Source organism: Ascidia mentula, chromosome 9 (genome assembly GCF_947561715.1).
Source record: "Ascidia mentula chromosome 9, kaAscMent1.1, whole genome shotgun sequence".
NCBI lineage: Eukaryota > Metazoa > Chordata > Ascidiacea > Phlebobranchia > Ascidiidae > Ascidia > Ascidia mentula.
This window is the reverse complement of record NC_138574.1, coordinates 12,352,240-12,377,445: the sequence shown is the minus strand read 5'-3', so window position 1 is coordinate 12,377,445 and position 25,206 is coordinate 12,352,240. Positions and strand designations below refer to the sequence as shown.

The window sequence follows — 25,206 nt, the reverse complement described above, 5'->3', positions numbered from 1 at the left end:
AGGTATCAACGAACTACTTGTATTTAGAAACAAATAAATGTCAGTATGATACAATGTAGTCCTAGATCGAACACAAACACATCAACAAGTCAAAGAGAGTTTCGAGAAACCCCATCTGAAGCAAATTATTTACGTTTTACCACAAATATGCATGGCGTAACTTGTTAACTTATTAGTTTTGGTTTCGTCACAAGAATACTTTTACGTGACTAGTAACAAGTGTTTCACGTGGAAATAAATTGCGCCTGCTTCGTGAGGGGCACTGGATTGACTTAGGGAGGTATGCAGAAACCCCGATTAACTTTAAGCTCGGTTTAAATCCCCACTTAAAATTAGGCTGCGATGCAGAAACCTAGCTCAACTTGCTGCGACTACTAAATTACAATTACGCGGCACACCTCTTTCAAAATTAAAATAAATTCTTCAAATTCTTTGTTAAATTTTGAAATTGAAGACACGTAAACACAAAATGCAGCTGTAGTTTATTTAAACGACCGATATCTGCTACAGAGAAACGCGCATCTAAACACTACGAGGGGAGAAACGAACACGGGGCAGAGAAAACAACGGAGACGATTGTGAGCAAATGACCTCTACAGCACGTGGCTCAGTTGTACAGCTTTTGGCGCTTTCAATACACAAGCAATGCGGTTGCTAAGTTCAGGCGAAGCATTACAAAGCGGGTACAAGTTTTAAATTAAAAGCACCTTGTAAAGGTGGTTAGTTTTCTTCGTTCAGTAGACGAAAGCCAAATGGTTGAAGTTTGAAATTAGATGTAAAAGGGCCAGATAAGTTCCACGGTTAGTTAAGGCCGAATGGTAATACTGTATGAGGCACCGTTAAAACTTTAATAAATAAAAATAGTGTTAGTTTTCTATAGATTTAGGGGTACAAATCAGGATTACAGCGGAATTTTTACAACACGCAACCGCCAGAACGATTTTCGATCAAAAACTAAAACAATTTGCGTCATAACAAAACAATTTTCTGGGGCCGTACACAAACAGCGGGTAACGTGAATACGGGTTAGAAAAGCTCCTTGCCGTGTGTTTTTTAACCACATCACACATATGACAGTGAGGCAACCCGTATCTATCTGACGGTAGCTTTAGGATGCGAAGATTTGTGAATAAAACGCAAGCCAAGGTAAGGGTGTGTAGTTCCTCAATGATGGATGTCAAATCCGTGCCAAAGCAATTCAGCTCCAAAACCTTCCCCCGCATATAGAAATATTGTAACGGCATATGCGTGAACGAATAAAACTGTTGTAGTTCGTTCTGATGGAACTGCATTCTGGATAAACCGGAAAGTACTTCGACAACAGGAAAAAGCATTTTGAAAAGTCGCGCACGTACACACATAGATTATACCGTTATTTTAACAAATAGCGACCGCATTTTGCAGCTAAAAGCAATGAACAAATCACAATGAAGTTAAGAGTGAGTTTGCGTAAGCGCGTAATACAACACCCCTGTCGATGTAAAAGCACACAGGGGGAGGGGAAACGTTACCATTATGACGTCACAATGTGCTTTGTTGCGTCACACCGATGTGAACTTCTCGGAAACAAAATTACGGGGATATTTTTTTTAGTCTACAGAGCACCAAAGAAATTAACAAACTTTTTTTTTATTTAGTACCGATTTTTGCTTGAGCTTTTAAGAACAGTGGGGATGTTAGTTTGCTGCCGTACCTTATCGCGCATTTTTGTTACCGTACCTAATTTTGCTGGTTGTGCAATGGAAAGCTAAGAAAAGCGACTACAGAAAAAAGTAAAAAAGTTACAGCCATACTATGCATCTCTGTACAAGAAAAGCGCTAATAGCGAGTCAATTGCTGGTGTCTGCACGCAAAATTGAATAAAAGGGCGATTTACCACGCGGTGGCGCTGACGAGTCAAGCAGTGAGCGGTTTATCGCCGGAAAAAAATCAGCTCCATATTCACAAAGCAACAATACAACGCAACGGTCGCCAAACTGGTTGAAAAAAGGGTTTAGGATTTTTGTTAACATTACGATATAACTGAGCTTATACCACCCTTGCAACATTAACGTAGTCCACGGGGTTACAAGCACAGCAACGTCGATTGCGAGTCATCTTTAAAATCAAGCGGGTGCAGTGCGTACCCCTGCGGGAGCATTCAAACTCCCGAAAGGCGGAAATAAAAACGCCAGAGAAGAAAAAGAGTCATAACACTATTACAACGCACACAAAAACATACAAAAAAACTTTGGACAGCGCCCCCTGGCGGAACAAAAGTGCCCAGAGCCGGGCCAACGACGACGTGAAAGCTCGTAGCTGTTCTCACATGAGCTTGTCATTATTTACAGAAGCGTGGCTTGCGTGTTTGGGTCGTTCCACATGTGCGTGAGTGTATCGGGCAACTGGGAGTTGCTGGCTTGGGAGTTACGCTGTGACGAATGGCCCGGCCCGTTCCGCTTGGACAGGTGCTGGATCACATGGTCCGGCAAGGCGGCGCTACCCGGTGCCTGTCAAATAATGTTGAGGTTCATTGTTGTGTGCGAAATTCGGATTTTTGCGGAACAAAACAAGTCACTGGATATATCAAAAGCTGAAAAACCTTATTTAAAGCAGATGATTTATTTGCAGGCCAAAACATGTTCAACCTGCTTTTATAACCATTTCATGCTAGAAGGACAGATTCTTTGAATTAAGATATGCCTGGCTGTGACACCAAAATAATAATTTAAACCGAAAAAAATCCAGACTTCACTGCTCACCGCTTTCTTGTAATCAAGAGCTGCAACTCTTCTTCTTCCCTCCTCCTCTGCTTGCCGGGATCTTTCTGCTTCCTCGATGAGCCAGTGACTGATTCCTCCACTTTGGTTCTTGGTGGCTGTTTTGATGTGGAGTCTGTAAAATAGGTTATACGGTTAGGTTGTGAATGAGGTTTTATCTGCAGCTTGCCAATGTTATTATGGCTTTTTTTGCACATAGGTTTTATCTATATCCACATTTCTCTCCCCAAAATGTGTTTTTCTGAACTTCTTGGTCATATATTTATTTTTTGCCAAATGCTTTTGTCATTACAGTTCATAAACGACCAGCCTGTATTAACATCTTTTTACTTTTGGGCGCTTGTCAAAACTTACAGGGAACAAAAACTGCAGTCTGCTTAATCAAAGCGAAGCACGTTCCTTTATGCATGCTGTTTATGTTGATACAGACATAAAAAAACACCCGACATATCAAGCTTTTTTTAAAAAATGTAATGTAAACACAAGATTTACCCGGATGGCATGGTTTGTTCTTCAAGAAGACGACGGCGTTCTTCTTCGCGTTTCTTCTGTTGCTGGTGCTTCAAAATCTCAATTCTCCTGCAATAAAAGTGTATGAAGGTAATTGTATCAGCAGAAACATGGAACGAACCAACTTAGATGTAATTGATGTGAATATGTGTTCTATTGATGCTAACAAACACAAGTTGAATCCTAACATATATTTTGTCCTACTTTAATTCTTCTTCCAATTTCATCTCCTCCAAGCGAGCTTCTTCATTCCTCTTCCGTTTCTCCTCTTCCCTCCTGGCTTCCCTCTCCTCCAAACTTCTCTGTTCCTCCAGGAGCTAAAAACATTTCTGTGTGTCACAAAACACCACTTGTTGGCGAAGTGATTTAGTGTGGTGCTAAATGCTGGTGGAAGCAAGTTTACTGGTTACGAGCATATTTTGTATTTTTTAGTTGTGAACACATGTTGCACATGCATTGCATAATGTTTTAACTTTAAATGAGTGAGATACTAACTTTACTGTTGTCTTTCATAAGTTTGCACTACTTACACCAACATGAAAAGTAGTGATAACAACATTACAATGCTCATGGCGCCCGCAGCAAAAAACACAAATTGAGTGAAGCTTTGTGCTTATTACAAGATTTTGATTTATGCAAAATTCAACATATGATCTTTACTAACAGTGGTAAAACGTTTTTTTTCACATAAACGATTAAAACTTTTAACCAGTATCAACTTACAAAAACTCAGTTTTCTTATTAAACGTTTAATCTGCTTGATGACATCATAGCAGTAGTGAGACATATTAAAAATTCCTTCAAGTGATTTACCTCCATGGGCAAATGCCTGCTAAACAGGTTTAATCTGGGATTATGTCATAATGCTACAGGCTGTTGTACAGGATGCCGCTAGGCTGTGAACTGGTAATATAATACATAACTGTGTGTGTATAACCAGAAATTATACAGTAAATTTTGTGAACTACAACACTGCATTTAAACTAAATTCAAAATTGTTTGCTGGGTTTAGTGTAAATAATAATTTGCCCTTTTAACAATAAAAACTTTTTTGCAATGTCGTACAAATATATTTCTCTGTAGTTAATGGATTAAAACTCCAAGTACAGGAAGGTTTCACCGCTACCAGGTTATAAACACCGAGATGTGCAACGCATTTCTAAGGTAGTCCCACCTGTTGAAATGTGGTTTTGTGTTACAACAACGACTAAATGACAAAGGAAACCAATGGACCAGCACTGAATCAGCAGATAAATGTGACTGACACAAAAACCAGTCAAAGAAATTGACGTTCAATTTGCCTAAAAAGTCTTTGTCTGGCTATTTAGATGACAAGGATGTCGTCAGCTCCAAGCTGTGTTGATAAACTCACCAGCTTATTTATATTTACCTGTTTTCTGAGGGTGTTGTCACGATCAAAACGCTGCCGTTCGGCCTGAATATATGATTCTTCCACATCAAGTTCATATTGAGCTTGCTTGACGTCGTAATCATCCACTTCATCTTCGTCACTGACTTCTTCATCGTCATACGAACTAAAGCGTCCCTGTGAATTTCAAGAAACATGTTTTTTCTTTAAACTTTTTTCAGGCAATGTGACATTTTTTTTGACTAATGGTCCTCGTAAAACTAAAAATATATGTTTGTTCTTTGACATTTGTCTGACAGCGTTATATGTTTTTCTTTTGTGCGTTAATATCAGTATAACCGTGTTTTGGGGTTATTAAATTATGTGTAATTTGCCAAAAATCACCAACTTTCAATAGGTTTTTGGCTAAATTGCATTGTTCAAAATCTACAGATATAGATACATAATTAGTGTATTTGGAATAGTCAGTGCAATCTTCAGCACAACTACACAAAACTACAGTTCAAGTATACATGCCTTGACAGAATACGACACACATAATTATTGTTTGTTGTGCTTTGGACGTTTAATTTCGTTGAGCACATACAAGCATCTTCCCATAAAAACAGCCTGAAGCAGCAAACTACAGCCTATGTGTTTATACAGTATACGCTAATCCTGCATACCTGACGTACATGTGTGTTGGGCGCCCATGTCTTGCTGGCTCTTGTGTCACCTGAATACAGAGTCATCATTACAAAAAATATAAGAACAGTTAAATAATTTTTTTATAGAATGTTGGTACATCACTGTGTGAGAATAACCATTGACAATAATCTAATGTATATACACTATTTCCAATTAAAAATAAACTTATTTTATGAAAGGAATTTTGAATTTAAATATACCTAGCAGTCAATGTTTGTTATTACAATAAAAATTGTATTTTGCCTGATAAATATTTCACATGCATTTGTACCCACCTTGATCGGTCGGTTGTTTAGCAGCTTGGATCAAGTCTGTCAATGGATTGGCATTCCTAAAACACAAAAAATAACATCTTTGGGTTGCATTAATTAACACAATGCAAACAATTTAATCACATGAAGGCCAAATAATTTATACCCAATGTTAAATTCAATGTGTCTGTGGAGCAGGATATTTGGCCCAGAATGTAGGACAGCTGTTTGTAAATAATTAATGTGCTTAAGTGGCAGATGATGTCTGCACTTTAAGGTTAGACCATTAGGCTTTTTGAGAGCATTTCCTTCATACAGGCAAACCCTGGCTTAAATTTGAAAAAAATTACGCAAGGGCAAAAAGGTTGAGAACCAGTGACTAAAATCATCATTGTTCCGAATAAGCATTGAGCACAATCATATATGTAAGAAATAATAATCTACTATTTAATGGACAGTGATTTGGTTGAAGATAAACCCGGTGTAAACTAATTACTGGAAAATCCCAAGCACTGAATCATGGTACAAGCGTAAATGCTGCTAAATTTCCTGGATTTCCATGGGATGAGAAAGGTATTTTCTTGCTTGCATCATGTTACCCATAAATTAACCAGAAATCTACACCTTTTCAACTATTAATAAAATTTCCCATATTATTGTATAACCAAATTTGGCATCCTCCAGTCTGGTGCAACAAGGTTTATGCTGTAGTCCATAAAATTACCACGTTCACAATTTGCTTCAAATAAATTTCGGGATAACAAAATTTTGTACTTTTCAACATTCTCTATAAACATAAAATATCCCATTGATGCCACCTGGATTTTCACCAAGGACCATGGCATAATTAATAAATAATTAATTAAAGTAATTTGATCCACCATGAAAGTTGAATGGATTGCGAAGCAACACAATACAATCCGGTGTAATCCTAAACCTTGAAACGCAATCCAACATACTGTGGTGTAACAAACATTACAGACATTTCAATGTTGCAGAAACAATGTCTAGGTTTTTATACACATTTGTTCACAAGTGCCACTGTGGCACAATAAAACACACACAAAAGAATAGTACATTAATTCCTCACCAAGCTTTATGTAAAGATATTTCTAATTCAAACATTGCTGCCTCTGAGGTTCTTGGATATCGTGCATTTTGCTTAGGGTGAACATGCCCACTAACCTATAACTCGAAGGCAGGGTGCTTGCTTTTGGGTAAGGCTGCTTGGGTGAGAGCCGACTGACAGCGGACTGCTTTTGCGGGAGCACCTCCGCTACTGGGGTGGGGGTCAAAAGGTCATCAGGGGGTGGGGGAAGATCGTCATGCATTTCGGGTAAGTGGTTTTCCTGTGCAGAGAACGGATTTTTTTGACTGGAAATCAACTGGAGGTACACACATTGAACAGTGTAAGAATAGGAATAAAATAGTAAGCACTAGCTAAGTTGTCCCTGCAGTTGCATTAAAATTTGTGCAAAATTTACACATGGACCATGGTAAAGATATTGTTTTTCATTCAAATAAAAATGATAGCCTGATTTGTTGTTGTCAAAATTTCTGGGAAGCAAAAAAGTCTTTCCTACAACAAGGAACACTATTAAAACAACCCCAAAGTCAGCTATTGTAGCATGAAGCATCACAAAAGGAAAGAAAAGTCAATGTAGGGATTACAAATCGTACCTTCTCATTGTTGGAGTCTCCTGAGTTGCCGTTCACCATTTTTGTGGTAACAACCTGGGTCTTGCCCTTGTCTGAACGCACCTGAACGAAACCTCGTGGCGTCATGACAACCTTTGTTCCGCTGAGGCGAAGGGGGTTTGCTATCAACAAAAGAAAGCATTTAAACTTTGCTGCAGAAGTTTTGTGATGCTACAAAGGACAGCATTGTGTTTTGGGAAAAAATCCCAGTAGTCAGACTTAGCAGACAGAATGCTCGCATGCTGTTAGGTTTCATATTCCAAATATTTTGATGCCTAATCAGATGATCTTCGGTTTAAAAGAAAACTATACAATGCTGAAACATTTTTCTGCCTATTATTCACATAATGGGGAGTGGGGACTATCAAACAACATTCTCTATTCAGCATATGATATTTGAGGCACAATTGGTACGGCAAGATTAAAACCACAAATATTTTCTATCATTTATTACAGTTTTTAAATCCAGATACCTGCTGCACTATGATACATTAAGCACCTTGATAGTTTAATCTACTTATATTTAATTATAATTTCACAAACATACTCTTTTTAGCTTTTCCATATCTTCGAATGTCAAGGGAAAGATTCCCTGTGATAACGCTATCAACAATCAGTTGCACGATTCCATCCTGTGTCAGTGTTGAATCTAATCGAACATCGTTGATGGCAAGAATTTCATCTCCAACGCACAGTTGACAAATATCAGCAGCACCACCTGAAAAACATGAAAATTACTTAAGATTGATTGCAAAACGTGTTTAAGAAAAATAAATCCTAAAAATAAAAAAGGGTGTTCTCAAACAGCTTACAGTATATGCAGACATGTTAGCAAACACTGAATTAAAACACAACTTTGTTATAAATAATGTGCAGCAAGATGATTTGTGATAAATGTATTCACCAAGTCTAATGATTCAACAAGTTGAACAACACTTTTTAATGGAAAAAATTGCCAAGTTGTATATAATAAAATAGCCATGTCACAAACTAAATGTGGGGTAATATGTCATCAATTCAATCCAAGTGTATACCATTGCACAACACAGAAGGATTACCACAGGCTTGAACAAGGAGGGTGTCGTTAATCCTAGAGCTCAATCATGAATAGCAGGGCTCACATGACTAAGTACACACACCAACAAGCAGGCCCATAAAACCTCAGAAACCTTTGTATTAAGTATGACCACAAATGAGTTTAGGCTTGAATCCACAAGCCACTAATATTTCCTTTCTAAGGGAGTTAAATGGAACAGTCCAATTGTAGTTTCAAAATTCCGTGTGTGCTCTACATGATGCATATTTTACTTGGGCTGGGTAGAATCGCTGCTTAAAGCAAGTTTTGTTTGCATTTGTTCGCAAAGGGTGAAGACAAATATTTGTAAAGTGGTAGGCGGCGCATTAGGGCAACTTACACGACATACGGCAGCTATAATAGTGTAGGCAAGTTTCGATTTAAGCTTTCTTGGGCCTTTTAAAGCTTTAGTATGCTGAGAGAAAAGGTAACTCTAACAAACCAGCATATTATATTTGAAGTTAAAATATGCCCAAAACAAATAACCCTTAATATACAAAATGCAAAAAATGTCATTAGCAATACTTGGTATTTGTGCAAAACTTTACAAAACCTCAAATGGTAGATACATTAAACCACTAAAAAAATCTGAAAAAATATAAATATTGGTAAAACAAAATAACAAAACCAAATAAGCTTCAAATAAGGTTTATTTGTCTGTTCCAAACTGATGACCTTGTTCTCGATAACATACCATTTATTTGCATATTCTGCAAAAGTAACTTTTCACACCTGGACTGACGGTGTTCACAATGACTGGCTTCCCGTCATCTCCTCCACGAACAGTGAAACCAAATCCCTTCTCACTTCTCGGACGCTGGTTGATGCAAATTTTCATGTCGTCAAACAGAGGGTCAGTGGAGTTGGCATTCACCCGTGGGGAAACTGACTTTTGCTTCACTGGCTGAACGGTAAAGGTTGGAGCTGGGTCATGTGACTGCGGCTGCAAAGTAAATATTTGGACTTTTATAAGATTATCGCTTTCGTAAATTAATTTTTAGGCAACACACAAAGCGAATTTTAATAATGACCATTCAGAGAATTGGCCATTTTTAATGTCTAGCCTTTACACAAACGTGTAACAAATGACAACAACTGGTTCTAATTCTTTAAAATATACCAACCTTTTCAATTTTATGTCCATTTGTGATTGGTTCATGGTGTACAGGCTCCACTGTCTTGACTTGCACAGGTGGTGAAACAGGCGCATATGACCTGCCCTGATTAGGTAGAGTTGCCGACTTTGACCAACTTGCCGTAGTTGTATTTCTGTTGTTGTTTTGCTTCTGTTCAACTTGCCAAGAGGGAGCTTGTTGCTGTGTGTCCTGTCTAGGACTTAGCTCCAACGACGACGAACTGTCTTGAGACGCTGACATGCTGTGATCACTGTGGGAGTATGTGGATTGTCTGGTAAACACTGAGTCATCTCCTTGAGGGTTGTCATGTTTTAGAAGAGCAGAGAGGTGCTGTGGAGAGGGTCGAGCAGTGGGTTCCTTCTTTTCCTGGGCCATGTTTTCCCACATATTTCTCTTATTTGCGAATGCTGTTCTACGGATCTGTTGAAACTTGCTGGCAGTTGGTGCCTGGTAGGGTTTAGGGGCTGCAAAATTCTGGTAGTTTCTGGGTAATGTTTGAGAGCGGTCAGTCTTCGAATCAGATATCCAATCAGATTTGGGTCGAGGCCTGTTGAAAATAGGTTAATTTTTCTAAACTCATTCTGTTTTTTTTTTACCAGATGTAACAATGCTGCAAATTTACATATACCATTGCTAATGCAAACACATACAGATACAATAATAGTATGAATTTTATACATTTTGACCAAATTGCAAAATAAAATTATCTATTTAAAAGTTTCACTTCCAAATCAAATCGCCAACAACATAATCATCTTTTGCAGCTGATTTTGGTCTACCATACATCAAGCTGTTGTACATGGATTCACTTCGTATTTTTTAGGTTTTTATTCTAAAATGTCACTTACTTGTTTCGGTTGGCTGCAGCATTTGGCCGCCTTACAACCACTGAAGCCTGTGATGAATAACTTGATGAATTGGAGGGGGGTGATTGGCTTCGAGGCCGCGAGAAAGTTGAAGTAGTGGTGGTACGCTGTGGATTGACCGACTGGTTATACGCTGGTGTCTGCTTTGGCTGGGGTGCTTTAACTTGTGAATAGCTCCGAGGTGATACTTTGGCTGTCACTGGACTCAGTGACTTATCTTTGCGTTCCTCTTTGCTTTTAGCTGGGACGTGATTAATTACCGCAGTGACTTTCGAAGTGTAACGCACAGGTTGAACAACATTGGGTTTTTCTTTTGGTGCGGTAACTTTTTCTGATTCATCTGAGGAACTGCTGCTACTACTCTCACGACGAAGGCTTGGAACTGAGATTGCTCCTCGATAAGGCATCTTCTTTTTAGTGTTTGTTGTCTGATATGTTGACTGCTTCTTGGGCAGACCTGGATTGAACGGGTCGTCTTCATCGAACAAATCCATTTCCCGACGTTTCCTGGAATTAAAAAAAACAAACTAACAGACATAATTTCAGAACGATATTGTTTAAAAATTGTTTCGAGAATTTAATTATCTACTAATGTTACAAAGATTATTGACGTTTTGTCATGAAATAGTCGTTGGGAAAAACATCATTATAATGATCATGTTTGTCAATAAACAAAACTACATTAGCAGAAAAAAAAAACAGCTTATTGTTATAATAGCATATAACTTACTTGTCTTCCACCATTTCCTTGTAAGTCTTTGGTTTTCTCGTTGCAAGTTGATGCTGTTGATGCTCTAAGGTTTCTCTGTCTTCTTTGCGTTTCCAAGCATCAAATGTGGCACTACGCCTTCTAGTTTTCCAGTTTTGTAATTTCTAAATGCACACACAACAGATAACAGCCTGATTGCGAATAGAGTGAACGTTCAACTCAAAATGACATAAATCATTGATGTGGCCATTTGAAACTGCAACTCAGATGACAAGTTGGCAAACATTACTGGCCAATGATGAGACACTGTACAATGTTTTACATGTGTACCAAGCACACAAGCAAATACCTATTTCTACTGTTTGCCAGAGATATCGTTACTTTTACTTATAAGGAACTTCTCTAAGAACATGATCAGCCTACAGATAAATGACAACTGTGGAACCACTGTGGTATAGACATAGAGCTTTGTAGAGTCGTGAACCACCCTGGGGCATTATACGGCTGCTATTATAGGGGCCATAAACGGTAAAGTGTACAATGACACAGTAACTGTTATACACCTGTTTCACCTGCTGCCTGGGCTGTGAGTTCTGTCAATCAAAAATGAAGTCTATGCAATTCATTCACTCCCAAGGGATATTGTCCAGTGGCATAAAACTATTTATAGGCTAATAGCTGCATTGTTGTATATATGTTTAATTGTGGTTATACTAGCCAGGACAAAATAACAGTGTTTAAATGGAGCTCACCAAATGGTGAAACCAGCCATAAGGAAACAATGACTTGGGTATTTATTTTTGTTTATGACATATAATGGCGAGAGGTTAAAAGGCCAGTGGGGAATAAATGGCTGCAATGATTCTGAATATTTTGCAACATAAACTACTACAACAAAAGCAAAATTGTTCACAAATTCCAGAACAATTGCAAGGACATTAAACACATAAACCTAGGTTATTGTTAAACACAACCCAACTTTTTACTCAAAAATGAATTCCAACCCCAAAATCATATGAACATATCATCACAAAGCTATAATATGAATTTCACAAAACCCCATGTGAAAAGTAAGAAAAATATTAATCATGTATTAATAGTTCTTACTGAAGTCCAAACTTCCTCTTCTTCTTTTAGCTGTTCTTTGACATGCTGAATTTCTTCATAGCGGATGTTCCTTTGATCTCTTTCTATGTCCTTTTCCTTTTTCTCAACTTCCAAATCACTCATACTTTTGCTTCTACGTATTTTTAGGTGTTGTTAAATTATTATCTATCATCACAAACACCAAATGCTATTATAAATTGTTCCAGCAAAACAACTTAGAAATATTGTAGGCACCGGTGGGTTCAGAATAACATGGGCTGCATAGTATGTAAAGTCTGCCAGCCATTTGAAAAACTCCACATTTATTATTTATTACAAGCCATACTGTCTGACATAGTATGGTGCATTTTTTTACAAGACAATGATGCATACAAGACAATGATGTATATAGCCAAAACAAATTATAGTTTATACAAACAACTACATATACTTTGGAATACCAAAATGTTACCTCTTAAAATCTATTGCTTTCTGCTATAACAGCTTTACCAGCTACAAAACTATCAAAAAAACTTCATTTAAAAAAAATTAAGCCATCGGGTCACTTTTTAAAAATAATAAAAAAAAAAAGATATGGACTTAATCACACACCTCATGTGTTGTTTTAAATAAGCCATCGGATCACTTCCAGTAGGGGTTATGAACTTTTTGTAATCATCCTGTTTCTTTTTCCGCAGTGCCGCAGGCATGTGGCCTGTCGTACGTCGCACCATCATGTCATCGCATTCCCTATGTCTGAACATGGAAACACAAAACCTTGGCTGTGGCAATGAGGTGACTGACATGTTTCTCATTAGCATATGTGTTAATTAGGTGAGAAGGGAGGCCCACTGACACTATGCATGCACTGCACTACAATAAGCAAATTTTACCAAGTCTTTTTCCCATGGCATTTGCAAACTATAAACCTTTTTTTAGCCTTTGAAAACTTACTGCATATATAGGAACACAACTCACGGGTTTTCTCATAATTCTGAGTATAAAGAGACTGGCCCATATTGCTATTAACACTGTCATGTTGATGGAGCTACACCAATCATGTTATTCAAACTGATGATGGCATAATTTTTGTCGAAACGTCTTCTTTTAAACATGACAGTGTTAATAGCAATATGGGCCAGTCTCTTTATACTCAGAACTACTGCATATAAAAATAGAAAAAAGCAAACATTTATCTACACAAATTTGTTGATCTTCACAGTTGGTTTAAACTTAATGAGACTTTACATTATCGAAGTCTATAATTCTCAGCTTGTATGTATCAAAATTTACCTGTTGGGATCAGTGCCATCATAACTTGAGTCTCTGGAATGGTCTGATGTCTCCATAGTCAATTATATTCCCCGTGTTTATGTACAAATGCAAATAATTTTGCAATTCAACTAATGAAAAACCATAGTTTCACTGAAATGCAAAATTGAAACATACTTGTTATTCAATCACAGTTAAACATGACTACTTAATGCTGCTTTCTAGCACTGTACACACAACACAGTGTGAATCTACGTTTTTGGTATATTGTCAGCAATCAAAACTTGCATCATAGTGTAGTCGCGTAGATGCGTTTCATGTCACTTAGTCACAAGTAAAGTTTTTTAAAGACAGTTAACTGCCTCTAAATTCATTCTATGTTATTGTTTCCCTTTTCCTTTACGTTCTGCAACAACAAACGTGAGTAGCTTGAAGCATTGAAACTGTTTGTTTTCGTTCCTAGCGAAGGAATGTGAACTTGCCACTTTATCCAAAGCACTCGAGCGTAGCAACGCGGGTTTAAATTACATTCAGGCCAAAACATCCCGGGAAAAAGTGGGAAAAACAATGATATGGGTTGTTCAAAACAACAAAAAGGAACAAGACAAACAGTTTCATCTGCTCAACGCTTTTTGGAAACAAATCTTAATCGTTACTGGTCTGCAATAAAAGCTTTCTGTCAAAGCCAGTCGTGCATGACAACTTTTTTCTTGAAGCTTAGTCGGGAATTTTAAGATTGCGTTTGGCGTTGAACGCTGCAAAAAATTACATTGTTTCTTCATTCTACTTCATCGTTCGTTGTACGAATGGGACAATGTTACACTATTATAACGGTAAGCTAGTTTGTAGCACAAACTAACAAACATTTTGATGTATTTAAACATCTTCTTAGCTTACCATTTTTAATTTACCACAACCTACCATCAGACAACAAAACATACATAAAATCATGCTAAGCACGCGAAACGTGTGTTTTTCGCTAGAGATTCAAAATAACTGTAACATTCAACATTGTACCAGTAAGAACCTTGGAATTAGCACACACTTCACTACACTCAACACAGTACGTGCTATTGGGTAATGTGAAAATACTCGGACAGGAGGATTAATTTCAACGATTGACCACTCATACCGCGCTACACTAATGACGTAACAAAAGAAACGTGAAAATCCGATTTGCCCGTAAGTTTGTTCAAACAATACAATCACCGACTTGTTGAAACAGCATATGTTTCCAAGATTATTTTTTCGCGTGTAACTTGCACGATATTTTTCATTGCCATTAAAGTTGTCCCACAAAGCTTTGTACCGTTGACCTGTTCATTCGAAACATCGCGAACTTGACTCTAGAAGGTAGCCCGTAATAATGACTTCGGATAGTAATGGGCAAGGTTACCAAGAAGCATCAAGCAGTGTAACTCCAGACCCAGATTTTGAGGAAGGAGCCCAAAAGCTCAACAATCTATTGGGAACTTTTAACAAACCTAAGCCAGATGTACAAGGCAAGTTTTTAAAGCATTTTTTTTCTTTTTCTGCTTAGCGGTGAGTGACGTAATCGCCTCTGAAGACGATTTTGATAGGAGGAAAACACGTCGAAATTAGGGCTTATTGCGAGGTACAAACAACCAAATAATCGTATTTCGGACAGACACTCGTGCTAAGAATCTGTAGCAATTTCTGTCCAACAACGAAAACTTATTATGAACAACGACATTAAACAAACTAATGCAAACCTAACACAATAAAACAGCGGTAAAAACGAACTTGACCTTTACTTATGTCGATAAAGGCAAAAAGTCGTTTTGTTCTCTAACATAACAAGTACGACGTCTCCGTTTATCAAAACATAGCCATTTTGTAAAGAAACCAACCCCTCCGGCTAGAATTCCGGGAATGCCACTCTCTATTCTTCCATGCTTCCTTGCGATCTATGCCGCGCTAACTTGTTGACACAAAGGCAAAACGTTTAGGGCGCGCTTATATGTCGTACCTGTAAGCCCTGGCGCATAACCATTTATGGATATTCCAGGTCGCGTACAGCGCACCGCAGGCTCACGACTAGAGTTTGTGGAAGTGCTTAAAGTCACACGTAGCGGTCACAGGGAAAACTATACATTCTATATAACTGTATAGCAACTTGAATTTGGTTCCTTAAATGTATAAATTTCTGCAGATTTTCTTTCGAAATCTTGCTTAACTGAATGGTTGCTTGAAAAATACGATCTGCTTGCACTGTTCAGTCAAATCGTTGAAAAACAAGAACAAAAAAACAAGCAGCAGACAATGGAGGCCCAAAACACGTTGCCAACACTCATTAAAGAAAAATGCGCTAACCCCACATTTACTCGTTGTCCTCGTTTCGTTGGGAAACTTCGATTGGCATGAGAGGGCCTTACAAGCACCATCGTCGGCAAATCGCTGCGTGCTCAGGGCCGTGGAGCTAGCCTGTTCAGCATGCCGCGTAATTAGTGTTGTGTTAAGTCCTCACGCAGCCTAGGCCAAGGCTGGTAGAATAATATGGGACAACTTGCGATACGCTCAAGGTTGCTCGACGTACCCGCGGCAATCAAAACGGATTACACCAATGCTGTTGTTCGCAACTGTGTCTGCAGCAACTCGACCGTGACGAACATTCCAAACGCGTTGTCTTGCGCTGACGTAATCGTTAGTTTGCTAAGCAGTGACGTTTCATCCATGTTCTTAAATCAAGATTGGAGCTACACGCTCCTTGGTTAAAATTTGTCTTACCCTATTTGTTCCCCTATTATCGACAAACGACGTTTTAATCTTACATTCGTCATTCTCTTTTACGTGAAATGAAATCGGTCAAAAAGTGTTCTGGCTGATCAAAATTTTTTAAAGTTGTTTACAAACTTTAAACTTCCAAATTTCGTATCTTCGTAATAACATAAACAACAGAACATATCGTTTCGGATCTAGAACAGTCGATATAGAATGTAAAGCAACTACACACAGCCTTCCTACTGACCTGTTCGCATGTCCACCCGAGTGCCATCGACGCTACGGTGAACAACCGCTTTCCACTGAGCCCAGTAAACACTACAGTCCCTTACGTCACGCAGTTGGTGAGCTGTTGCCCTCCAACCGCGGGCTAGAAGGCTTAACTATTCGCAGGCGCAAATGGGAACGGGCGCTGGTTGACCCTGCAGTCTTTTGTTAGTTTCGGAAGGCGAGTCGTAACGACAAACTTTCAAAGCGTTCTATTTGCTTTGTCTTTGTGAGCGCCGCGCGCCTTTTGTTACGTCAGGCACCACAGTACTGCTGGCCCTAGTTGGGGCTGCGGCGCTGCTTTCTAAATCGAACACAAACGCGTCGACATTACAAGGCACTGCAAACGGCGACTGAGCGCGATTTTATCTCAAAGCCAGATACTTTGGACAGCCATATTTTCCCTTCCCACGCCCATAACGCACTGCGCGTCCCGTACAGATGAATAGGAAATTGTTTTCGAGTGCAATGGTGCGATGCGCGTCGTTAAAACAGGCACCGTTGCTTGCCCGCTTTCACCGCAAATGGCAAACCAACGAACAACGAACAGGAAATGTGGTTTCTATGGAACAATAGTTGTGTATTTCACTTTCGCCACAATTAATGTCTCTAAAAAGTATAAGACGTTCGTGCCAAGTGCCAACGACATTAGTATTATGTCCGCGGCACCTCATCGTTATCTTTCAAATCATTTTGTCCTTGCATAAAATAGTCGCATCATTCTTGATGAAAATTACGTTCATCGCAATACCTGTTTCGTAAAACATTTGTAAACTGTACTGATCTTCAACATAAATCATCACACTGCCATAACAACTCGGTACAGAAAACCACAGGATTTAAATAAGTTTAAACTGCATTGTTACCATCTGTCCTACGTTTCAGAAAGCGACACACAGAGCGTTGATCTGTCAACAGAAAAGAGCAGATTTGTGATTATTCACTACACCCCCAGCAAAATGCTATGGGACTGGCTGGTACTGAGTCTTACCACATACACAGCTGTGGTGGTACCGCTAGTGGCAGCTTTCCAACTAACTCCTAGGAGGTAACGACTTTACCATGCTGTTTACTCTGTTGTTGCTCATGCGTTAGAGCTCTGTTTGCCCAGTGACAGTGGTGGGTTTAGTCAGGTATTCGTTTGCAGTGGCGTAAATAGAGTTTCGACGCCGGTTTATGGCGATGATGTAAGTTTGGTCCGATTCTCCAGACGTACGTAAAGTTGGTATTATTTCGCCACATTCTTCTGACGTAACGCAATATTACAGTGCCCTGTATATGGTGGGCAACCGTTCATATTTTATGTATTTTGGGAACCACGCATTGTTGAAAAAGAATGCGAAAATGTTTAGTGTGCCAAAATTAAACAAATGTTTAATGATTTAAGAGGTGCAGACAGGGTGTACACATTGTTTCGGTTGACTGTGGCACTGCTCTAGCTTTTACACCAGCAGGCACACAGATTACCACTCAATGAATTTTATGGCTCTTATAGCGCCTAATGTTTTGCTTTGATACAAAGTTTGTTTTTATTCCAGCACCGCGTGGCTCGTTGTGGATTCAATACTGGACGTCTTTTTCCTCGTCGATATGGGGGTGAACTTTCACACAACTTACATTGGCCAGGAAGGTACGTTGTCCGATTTGTTGGTGGAAAGTTACGTTTGAAAATTTCCATGATGGCGTAAATAACTTTTTTAGGAACGTTGGTGACGAATCTTAACAGAATTCGCCTCCGTTACGCCAGATCGTGGTTCATCATCGATGTTCTTGCATGCTTGCCGTATGACGCAATTAACGTTTCCATCGGCGAAGTAAAGGAAAAGGTGGCTGTGCTATAAAATTTACAGATATTTTAACTATTAAATGTCGTTTAAGATGGCCTAATAAAGCAAATGAAATTTACACGAATAGGCGCTTTACTACTCCATAAAAGCGCCTTCTTATGTAAATTTTGCACAAGAGAGGTTCATATAATGTTTCATGGAAATTACAACACGTTGCATCTACAATATACATCTGGTGGTTTAAACGCAACACAACATCTATATCAAAATATTTAAAGAACATAATTTATTTATGCAGGATTTGGCTCACTTGTTGGGGGCTTTGAAAGCTTTCCGATTGCTTCGCATCATTCGAATAGCTCGTGACGTAGATCGCTATCTTGAACACGCTTGGGCGAGTCTTCTCGTCATGGTAAGTAACATGTTAGAAACGCCTTGCTATTATGATACAGTTTAACACTACAAAACAACCTAGCAACGATAAGCACAAATCCACACGTTAATATAATCTTTAGGTGCAAAGTAGGCCTACTTGTTGCGTATTATCTTTTGATGAATTGTTGATGAACACAATTACTGTTGATGAACACAATTTAGTAATTGAAATATTTGCATAAGTACCTTAATATTCACCAGATTCCTATAGTCTTGGCGTTTATGTTCAACAAATCAAGATCTCTGTGATTCTGGTGTTTAAGCTTTATTGGTTGCATGCTCGAAAGCACTGTATAACGTACAGCCTGAACCAATGATTTTTACCGTTTAGCTTAGCCTGATTCTCCTTATCTGCCACTGGATGGCGTGCGGGTGGTACGCGGTATCGATTCAGGGAGTTTCCGATTATCTTTTAACGTACGCGAAACTGGAGGAGGAGTTAAGATTGTTTCTGCCGACTGACAAGGTTACAGAAGACTTGGATATCAATGAGTTTGACGAATTCAGTAACAGCTCATTGGTTTGGAATATTCCCGAGGATTATCAGGTGTTAGATGGGTACCAGAAAAACGTACAGAGTAAGTGGGTGTTACGTGATGTATTTGTCGTCTCACGCTGAAGTAACCCAGTGGAATTTATCTAAACTCTCGGTATTCAAGACTTATGGGTGCGTCTGCAGTAACTGGATAAATAATACAAACATACAATTTACGTTAAAAGGGCCAAATCCCCAATCTGGAAGATAGTTTTACTACATAAACCTCAGTGAAAACATCTAGTTAATCCTTCTATTAAATAAAACTCCTTACTGTGTGGTCAAATGCAAGCATGTTGAATAAAACTGCATTTTTAAGTGAATTCTGAACGCATATTTTATTTAAAAACTGCAGTCACACCGGAAGACTACGATAAGTACAATGCCAGCGTCCGTCTCCCACCGAAGAGTTGGCTTCTGACGTATGGCGAAAATCTGGGAAGAGAATTCCACTGGAACGTTTCCGAAGGTCATTAAAGCATATTCTCTTAGTGATAACCTTAATTAACTGCTCTGTAGTTTACCAAACTAAACCGTACTGAAATCCCAACTGTTGTGCAAATAAAATGAAGTTACGTTGATGGAATTTAAGTTGTGGACGCAGTAGAGGCAATAATGATATAAAAAGTATAAGCTGCAGTTGTTCCACCATCAGTGGTTTCACTCTGTGCAGTTAGAGCATAATTTGGTGAAACTATCGGATTGCCAGTGTGGAATCATCTGCAGGGTTTCTCAAACTTTTTGCTCTTCATCCCATTTTAATTTATAGTTTTCTCAATGAATGACGGCAAGACGATCTGTACACACTTATATCAATACACTATTAAACCTAATATAGGTCGAAATTTAAATGTTTTTGTGAAATAATTCAATCGAAACCTAACCTTCATACTGCATATATTAAAAAGAATAAAGAATTGACGCGAAACAATTTGGTTATACGCAGGACGTTTGAAAGGTGGTCCCAATGCCAAAGTTTGTTACACGGCTTGTCTCTACTTTGCAATGACCAACGTGATATCGGCCGGATTTGGAAACTACGCTGGGGAAACTACGCTGGAGAAGGTCTACTGTATATTTATTCTAACTCTTGGAGGTTAGAAACTGTGCGCTTATCCGATGACCACAAAATATAATAGCTTTGTGCTTCATTGTCGTATTTAGGTTTGGCAGCTGTGATATTACTGTGCAATGCGATCTTAGCTTGTTTTACGTCTAAACTTATTTAACAAGTGTGATGAGCTAGTTGCAACAGAAAATTGATAACGATCGCCAAGTAATAAGGACCTGCTGCACAGTGGGGCTATCTTGCCAATCATGCTACTACATGAAACATTGCTGCGTAACTATATATGTATATACTATTTAATAAATATTTTTCACTAAAAGTCAACAATATGTTATACATAATGGTCGGTTGTCGGGTAATTCAACTTGTTGTGCTTTAAGGAATTTTGTATGCTGCTATTCTTGGAAACGTCACAAATATCCTGCAGCAGTTCAACGCACACAACCACGAATTCCTGGAAAACATAAAAGCGGTTCGCGATTTCGCTACACTCCATGAACTTCCCAAGCACTTAACTGAAAGCATCTGCGACTACATGACCTATACGCGGGTCGCTACGCACGGTGTGAATGTGGATAAGGTTGGTAGACGTGAAAATCTTTGACTTACAGTATACACTCGCTTGCTGGGGGGCGCCATTAAATTCAGTAAATATAAGCAACCATGATGAACGCAGTATAGTGTTCGAAGCGTTCACTTTTATGCCTATTAGCAGACTTATAACTTTGGCTTTCATTTTCAGAAACCTTTACATTTCAAACGCTTTTATTCCTCAGATACTAAACTACCTTCCTGAACACAAGAGGGCAGAAGTGTGCGTCCATCTCCACCGGTTTGTGTTGAGCAGTCAGGAGGTTTTTCGCGATCTCAACGAAAACGAAAGGAGCATTGTGGCAAGGATGTTTCAACGCGGTTACGCTGCACCCGGCGACATTGTGTGTGACAGGGGGGAGCTGATCGACACAATATTTTTTATTATTTCTGGTTCAATTGAAGTCACTTACGACGGTGCTGTGGTGGCTATTTTAAGTAAGTGTAAATGTCATTGACTACATATGCTCACAAACTGTATGGTTTGGTTGATAAGTTTAAGCTAAAAGGGAAAATTGCCCGGCTTTCTTTAGTATTAAGTGTTCAAGTGTTACGAAACCAGAATTCCAGCTGATGCAGTAATTTTTGCAAATGTAATAATCAAATATATATGCGTTGTGTAATATATGTTTTTAGCCGTAACGTATTCAGGTACATATGCACACCAAAAACTTACATTTCTCAGGCAAGGGCGACAGTTTCGGAATAAACATACCGAAGACTTACACTTACACCACAGAGCCGAAACGTAGTGAAGCCTGTGTACGAGCTCTTACCTACGTTGACGTTGATCAGGTCACTACGCAAGACCTTTTAGACACGATGAAAACGTTTCCAAGAATGGACGTCACTTTTCGAAGGAAGTGGCGAATAACTTACGATCTGCAGAAAACTGTGAGTGATGATAAAAATTATTCAGCTGTATAATAAATATGAGATGTTCCAATGTCAAACTGTGACCTGTGTTTTGTTCGGCGATTTTCAGTTAATCCCATCGAAAATAATTACTATATAATGCGAATAAATGCTACGGTGGTTGTATAAGTATTACGATTGGTCCATGGGGAAATATCTCATCTCAATAGAGCACAGGAGCCAAGACTTTTAATTGTTAATGATTGATATTCGACATCTCCTTTGATCTTCTACAGTTTGCGTTCCGAACCGTGGAGGCCGTTCAGTGGCGAAGAGAAGAGGAGACGAACCCCGAAACAGCGACCAAGTTCAACAGGTTGAGGAAATGGCTTCGCAAAACTCAGGTTGGAAGCCCTAAAATGTGTTTTTTTTTACTTTTGCAAACAACAAGCTAATCAAAATTTACAGGAATTCAAACGATATATCTTAATATGATAACCCGACAGCCGCTCATTAAACATTAACGTCGGTGTCATAGTTTTCAGCCAAAGAAGGCTGACTTCATTTTTTCTGAATCTTTATTCTTTGTAACGCGACACCCGTTAAAAACACAAAACGACGCACAGTTTATAAACCACTGATTTAGGGAAGAAGTTTGTTGAGATAATACGTAGTTAATTGTTTTGTACAGAGACGAAAAGAAAGACGTGCCCTTGATGAAGAAACTCCACCAGAAGTTGAAACAACTTCCCAGGAAACAGACCGGTAAGTCTTATTGCCTAATAATACCACATTATACAATTCATTATCTCTAATATTTCTACATACTAATATTTCAATCTCCATATATACTAATATTTCTATGGAACTTTACACAGAAAGGCAGGTTCAAGTGCGATTTGGGACAAAGTTAGGAAGCAATTTATTGCCGTCGTCACCTTTATACGATTGTATCTCGGTGATGTTTTCGCCAGCGAAACGCAAGAAACCAACAATTCGGATCGCCAGAAGATAATTCCAAATGCCGAGAGCATTGCAGTTGTAAATGAAACTGAAACGCAAGACCGAGTTCCCACTGCAGATGTGAAACCGCTGAAAAAAGTCAAGGTTCCGAAATGCACGGTGACGGGCAAAAAATTGAAGTGTTGTCAGCGGTGCGGAAAACCGGTGAAGAAGAAAAACGTGGACTTTAATGTTGAAAGTTGTGAGGAAAACATGGCTCCATGCCAACCAAAAAGTAAGCAGGTTGTCGTTAAAAGCAACAATGCAAAGACCAGGAAAAGTGCTGGCAGTATTAAGACTGGATCATTAATACCCGAGACAGTTGTTGTGGCTGACATTTATGAACCTGTCGACGATCAAACTTCAAAATGGCAGAAATCGGGGGAAATTTCTTTCACACTAGAGAGCAGAGCTTGGCAAAAAATGCGAATTCATCCCGAAACTAAACGCGTTCTTAATTGCGTCGCCGATTTTAAAACGGATGTGGCGAACGAGCTTTTGCAAATCGAAAGCAAAATTTCGAAAAACGAAAAGTTGCTATGTAACATTTTGAGAGTTGTGAGTGACGAATCATTTGTTTTGCCAGAGTGATTACAAAAATGTTGACATTCATCAAACTAAATATATCACTGTTCCTGCAATAAACAATAAATTTAAAAAAAAAATGTGTTTTCACTTTTTATATATGTTTTTCAATAAGAACTGATTAAACAAGGTCTTAAAAGATTGAATGCTATAGCGTATCAAAAGCGATGACAATTTAAGCAATAAACTGTAAAGGTCGTTCATATTAATCAAGAATCACTTTGTAAGTGACACAAAAATCGTAGAACAAATGCCATTTGGTTGATTGAGTAAACTACCTCCACGCGGTTACGTAAAAGAAAGTAGTACGTCAGCTGCATGTTACGCATCGTTGATCGCCATGTTGCAAATGTTTTGGTTTTGTCGCGAACCGCGTCTGTTTTGGTTTAGTTTTTTTATACAAGACAATGCGATCTATTTTAAATCGGCTTGCTTTCTGCTCTTTGTTGGTTTGCTTCAAGTATTCTTACGGTACCCCACATTTCAAAATTGATGTTGTTCACAAACCTTTGGAATGCGATAGATCGAGCACATATGGAGATCAAATGTTCGTGCATTTTGTGGGCACCAAGCTTGCGACTGGAGAGGAATTTGATAGAAGGTGATTTGGTGGAAAAGTTAGGGACTTGATTTGCTATACTTGTCAATGTGTAAAAGTTGGACCTCACACAGTAAATTAAAATATACTGTAGGTGTTGGGTGTTGGTATGACTTTGACATATCTAATTTGCCCTGAATAGGCACCGACTATATATTGTAGCCAGTTTTTGTCAATTCCTTGGTTAAAACAAGTTAACATTGCAGCCATAAGGATAAACCATACAGATTTCAACTTGGTACTGGTGAAGTGATCGAGGGGTTTGATGAGGGATTGGTTGGAATGTGTCCAGGAGAGAAACGAAAAATAACTGTACCCCCACATATGGCATATGGACACAAAGGAGGACGTAAGACAAATATCTTTAGATGTGTTGGCAAAAAAACCTTGTACAAAACTGTATTTGTGTAGATTTGCCTCAAATGCCGGGTGGAACTTTGGTTTTTGAAGTGGAACTTGTCCATGCTGAGGAGGGACCCAGACATCCCAAGGTGTTTAAAAATATGGACATTGACGGAGATAAGTTCCTCTCAAGATTTGAGGTAATATTTGACATGTTTGTTTGCATATTTAGTCAAAACAATGAACTGCCAAACATGTTGACACGACATAAACATTACAGTACAGTTTTCAAAATTAACAATGCAGCCAGTATAACTGAATTAAAAATAATTTTAGCAAATGTTTATTCATTTTTGCCTCTATTGCTTCCAAAAGTTTGGGTTTTATTCTTAGAAACTCTTTTCATGCTTTAAACATTTGAACTCTATTTTGACAGCTCAGAGAGTTTCTGAGAAATGAGGTCAAAAATGCCAATGCTGAGGTAATGTCGGAGAAAGAAGAGCTTGACATTATAAATGGAATACTTGAAATGGAGGATATCGACAAAGACGGACATATTTCACACATCGAATTCAGTGGGAACAAGCATGATGAGTTTTAATACTTGCTCACTTGTATTTGATTTTCAACTTGAAACGTCTTTAGGAATTTATGGATAATGTGGTAACCAACCCTTTTAAGTTGCTTTTTGTTTTGTGCTGCTTACATTTTCTGCAACGGTGCTTTACTTGCACTGTCCTTTTAATTTTTATCATCCAGTATTCTTTATTTGTGATAGCTTTGCCAAACATTCTTTTTTGCCTACTTTTGTATTTGCTTCAGTATTATGATATGAACACAACCTTTTATATGCACGTTCCTTGCAGAGCCAATATATCAATCTGTCACCATTGCACAAACCAATGAGTTATTTATTTGCCCCACTTTGAGGCTCAGAATGTAAACAGTGTCTACCAGGATTAGACACGTTCTGTTCTCAT

The 25,206-nt window shown here is 38.6% G+C and overlaps 3 protein-coding genes across 4 annotated transcripts; 2 read left to right on the top strand and 1 right to left on the bottom strand.

Moving 5' to 3' along the window:
• Positions 1-465: 465 nt before the first annotated feature.
• Positions 466-16,427, bottom strand: LOC145913409 (uncharacterized). 2 transcript variants are annotated; one of them, XM_083001058.1, is made up of 18 exons: positions 16,408-16,427; positions 13,440-13,571; positions 12,759-12,902; positions 12,168-12,300; positions 11,082-11,224; positions 10,334-10,858; positions 9,474-10,032; positions 9,082-9,292; positions 7,822-7,992; positions 7,257-7,396; positions 6,762-6,925; positions 5,601-5,656; positions 5,304-5,353; positions 4,660-4,815; positions 3,474-3,586; positions 3,252-3,338; positions 2,742-2,874; positions 466-2,489 (listed from the first exon to the last, which is right to left on the bottom strand). In XM_083001058.1, the coding sequence occupies exons 2-18, from the start codon at positions 13,493-13,495 to the stop codon at positions 2,325-2,327; spliced, it is 3,006 nt and encodes a 1,001-aa protein (XP_082857184.1). In that variant the 5' UTR covers positions 13,496-13,571; positions 16,408-16,427; the 3' UTR covers positions 466-2,324. The 2 variants fall into 2 exon arrangements, with proteins under 2 accessions (XP_082857184.1, XP_082857185.1); XM_083001059.1 differs by having other exon boundaries at positions 5,313-5,353.
• A 1,122-nt stretch (positions 16,428-17,549) lies between these two features.
• Positions 17,550-23,292, top strand: LOC145914610 (voltage-gated delayed rectifier potassium channel KCNH5-like). Its single transcript, XM_083002431.1, has 13 exons — positions 17,550-17,614; positions 17,966-18,057; positions 18,129-18,253; positions 18,513-18,626; positions 18,981-19,227; positions 19,540-19,653; positions 20,131-20,280; positions 20,634-20,833; positions 21,030-21,282; positions 21,530-21,738; positions 21,996-22,103; positions 22,391-22,464; positions 22,578-23,292. Exons 1-13 carry the CDS (start codon positions 17,604-17,606, stop codon positions 23,290-23,292), a joined length of 2,412 nt encoding a protein of 803 aa, XP_082858557.1. The 5' UTR covers positions 17,550-17,603.
• A 342-nt stretch (positions 23,293-23,634) lies between these two features.
• LOC145914008 (uncharacterized) lies at positions 23,635-25,116 on the top strand. Its single transcript, XM_083001784.1, has 4 exons — positions 23,635-23,887; positions 24,091-24,233; positions 24,296-24,426; positions 24,663-25,116. The coding sequence occupies exons 1-4, from the start codon at positions 23,694-23,696 to the stop codon at positions 24,825-24,827; spliced, it is 633 nt and encodes a 210-aa protein (XP_082857910.1). The 5' UTR covers positions 23,635-23,693; the 3' UTR covers positions 24,828-25,116.
• Positions 25,117-25,206: the final 90 nt, after the last annotated feature.

Coding starts and splice junctions, on each gene's coding strand:
- LOC145913409 (XM_083001058.1), bottom strand. CDS start 13,495: ATGGAGACATCAGACCATTCCAGAGACTCAAGTTATGATGGCACTGAT. Junction 5,354..5,600: donor TAAACAACCGACCGATCAAG/GTGGGTACAAAT, acceptor CTCTGTATTCAG/GTGACACAAGAGCCAGCAAG. Junction 2,875..3,251: donor GAACAAACCATGCCATCCGG/GTAAATCTTGTG, acceptor CCTATTTTACAG/ACTCCACATCAAAACAGCCA.
- LOC145914610 (XM_083002431.1), top strand. Junction 18,058..18,128: donor AACTTACATTGGCCAGGAAG/GTACGTTGTCCG, acceptor TAACTTTTTTAG/GAACGTTGGTGACGAATCTT. Junction 19,228..19,539: donor GTACCAGAAAAACGTACAGA/GTAAGTGGGTGT, acceptor TAAAAACTGCAG/TCACACCGGAAGACTACGAT.
- LOC145914008 (XM_083001784.1), top strand. CDS start 23,694: ATGCGATCTATTTTAAATCGGCTTGCTTTCTGCTCTTTGTTGGTTTGC. Junction 23,888..24,090: donor GGAGAGGAATTTGATAGAAG/GTGATTTGGTGG, acceptor TTAACATTGCAG/CCATAAGGATAAACCATACA. Junction 24,427..24,662: donor AGTTCCTCTCAAGATTTGAG/GTAATATTTGAC, acceptor CTATTTTGACAG/CTCAGAGAGTTTCTGAGAAA.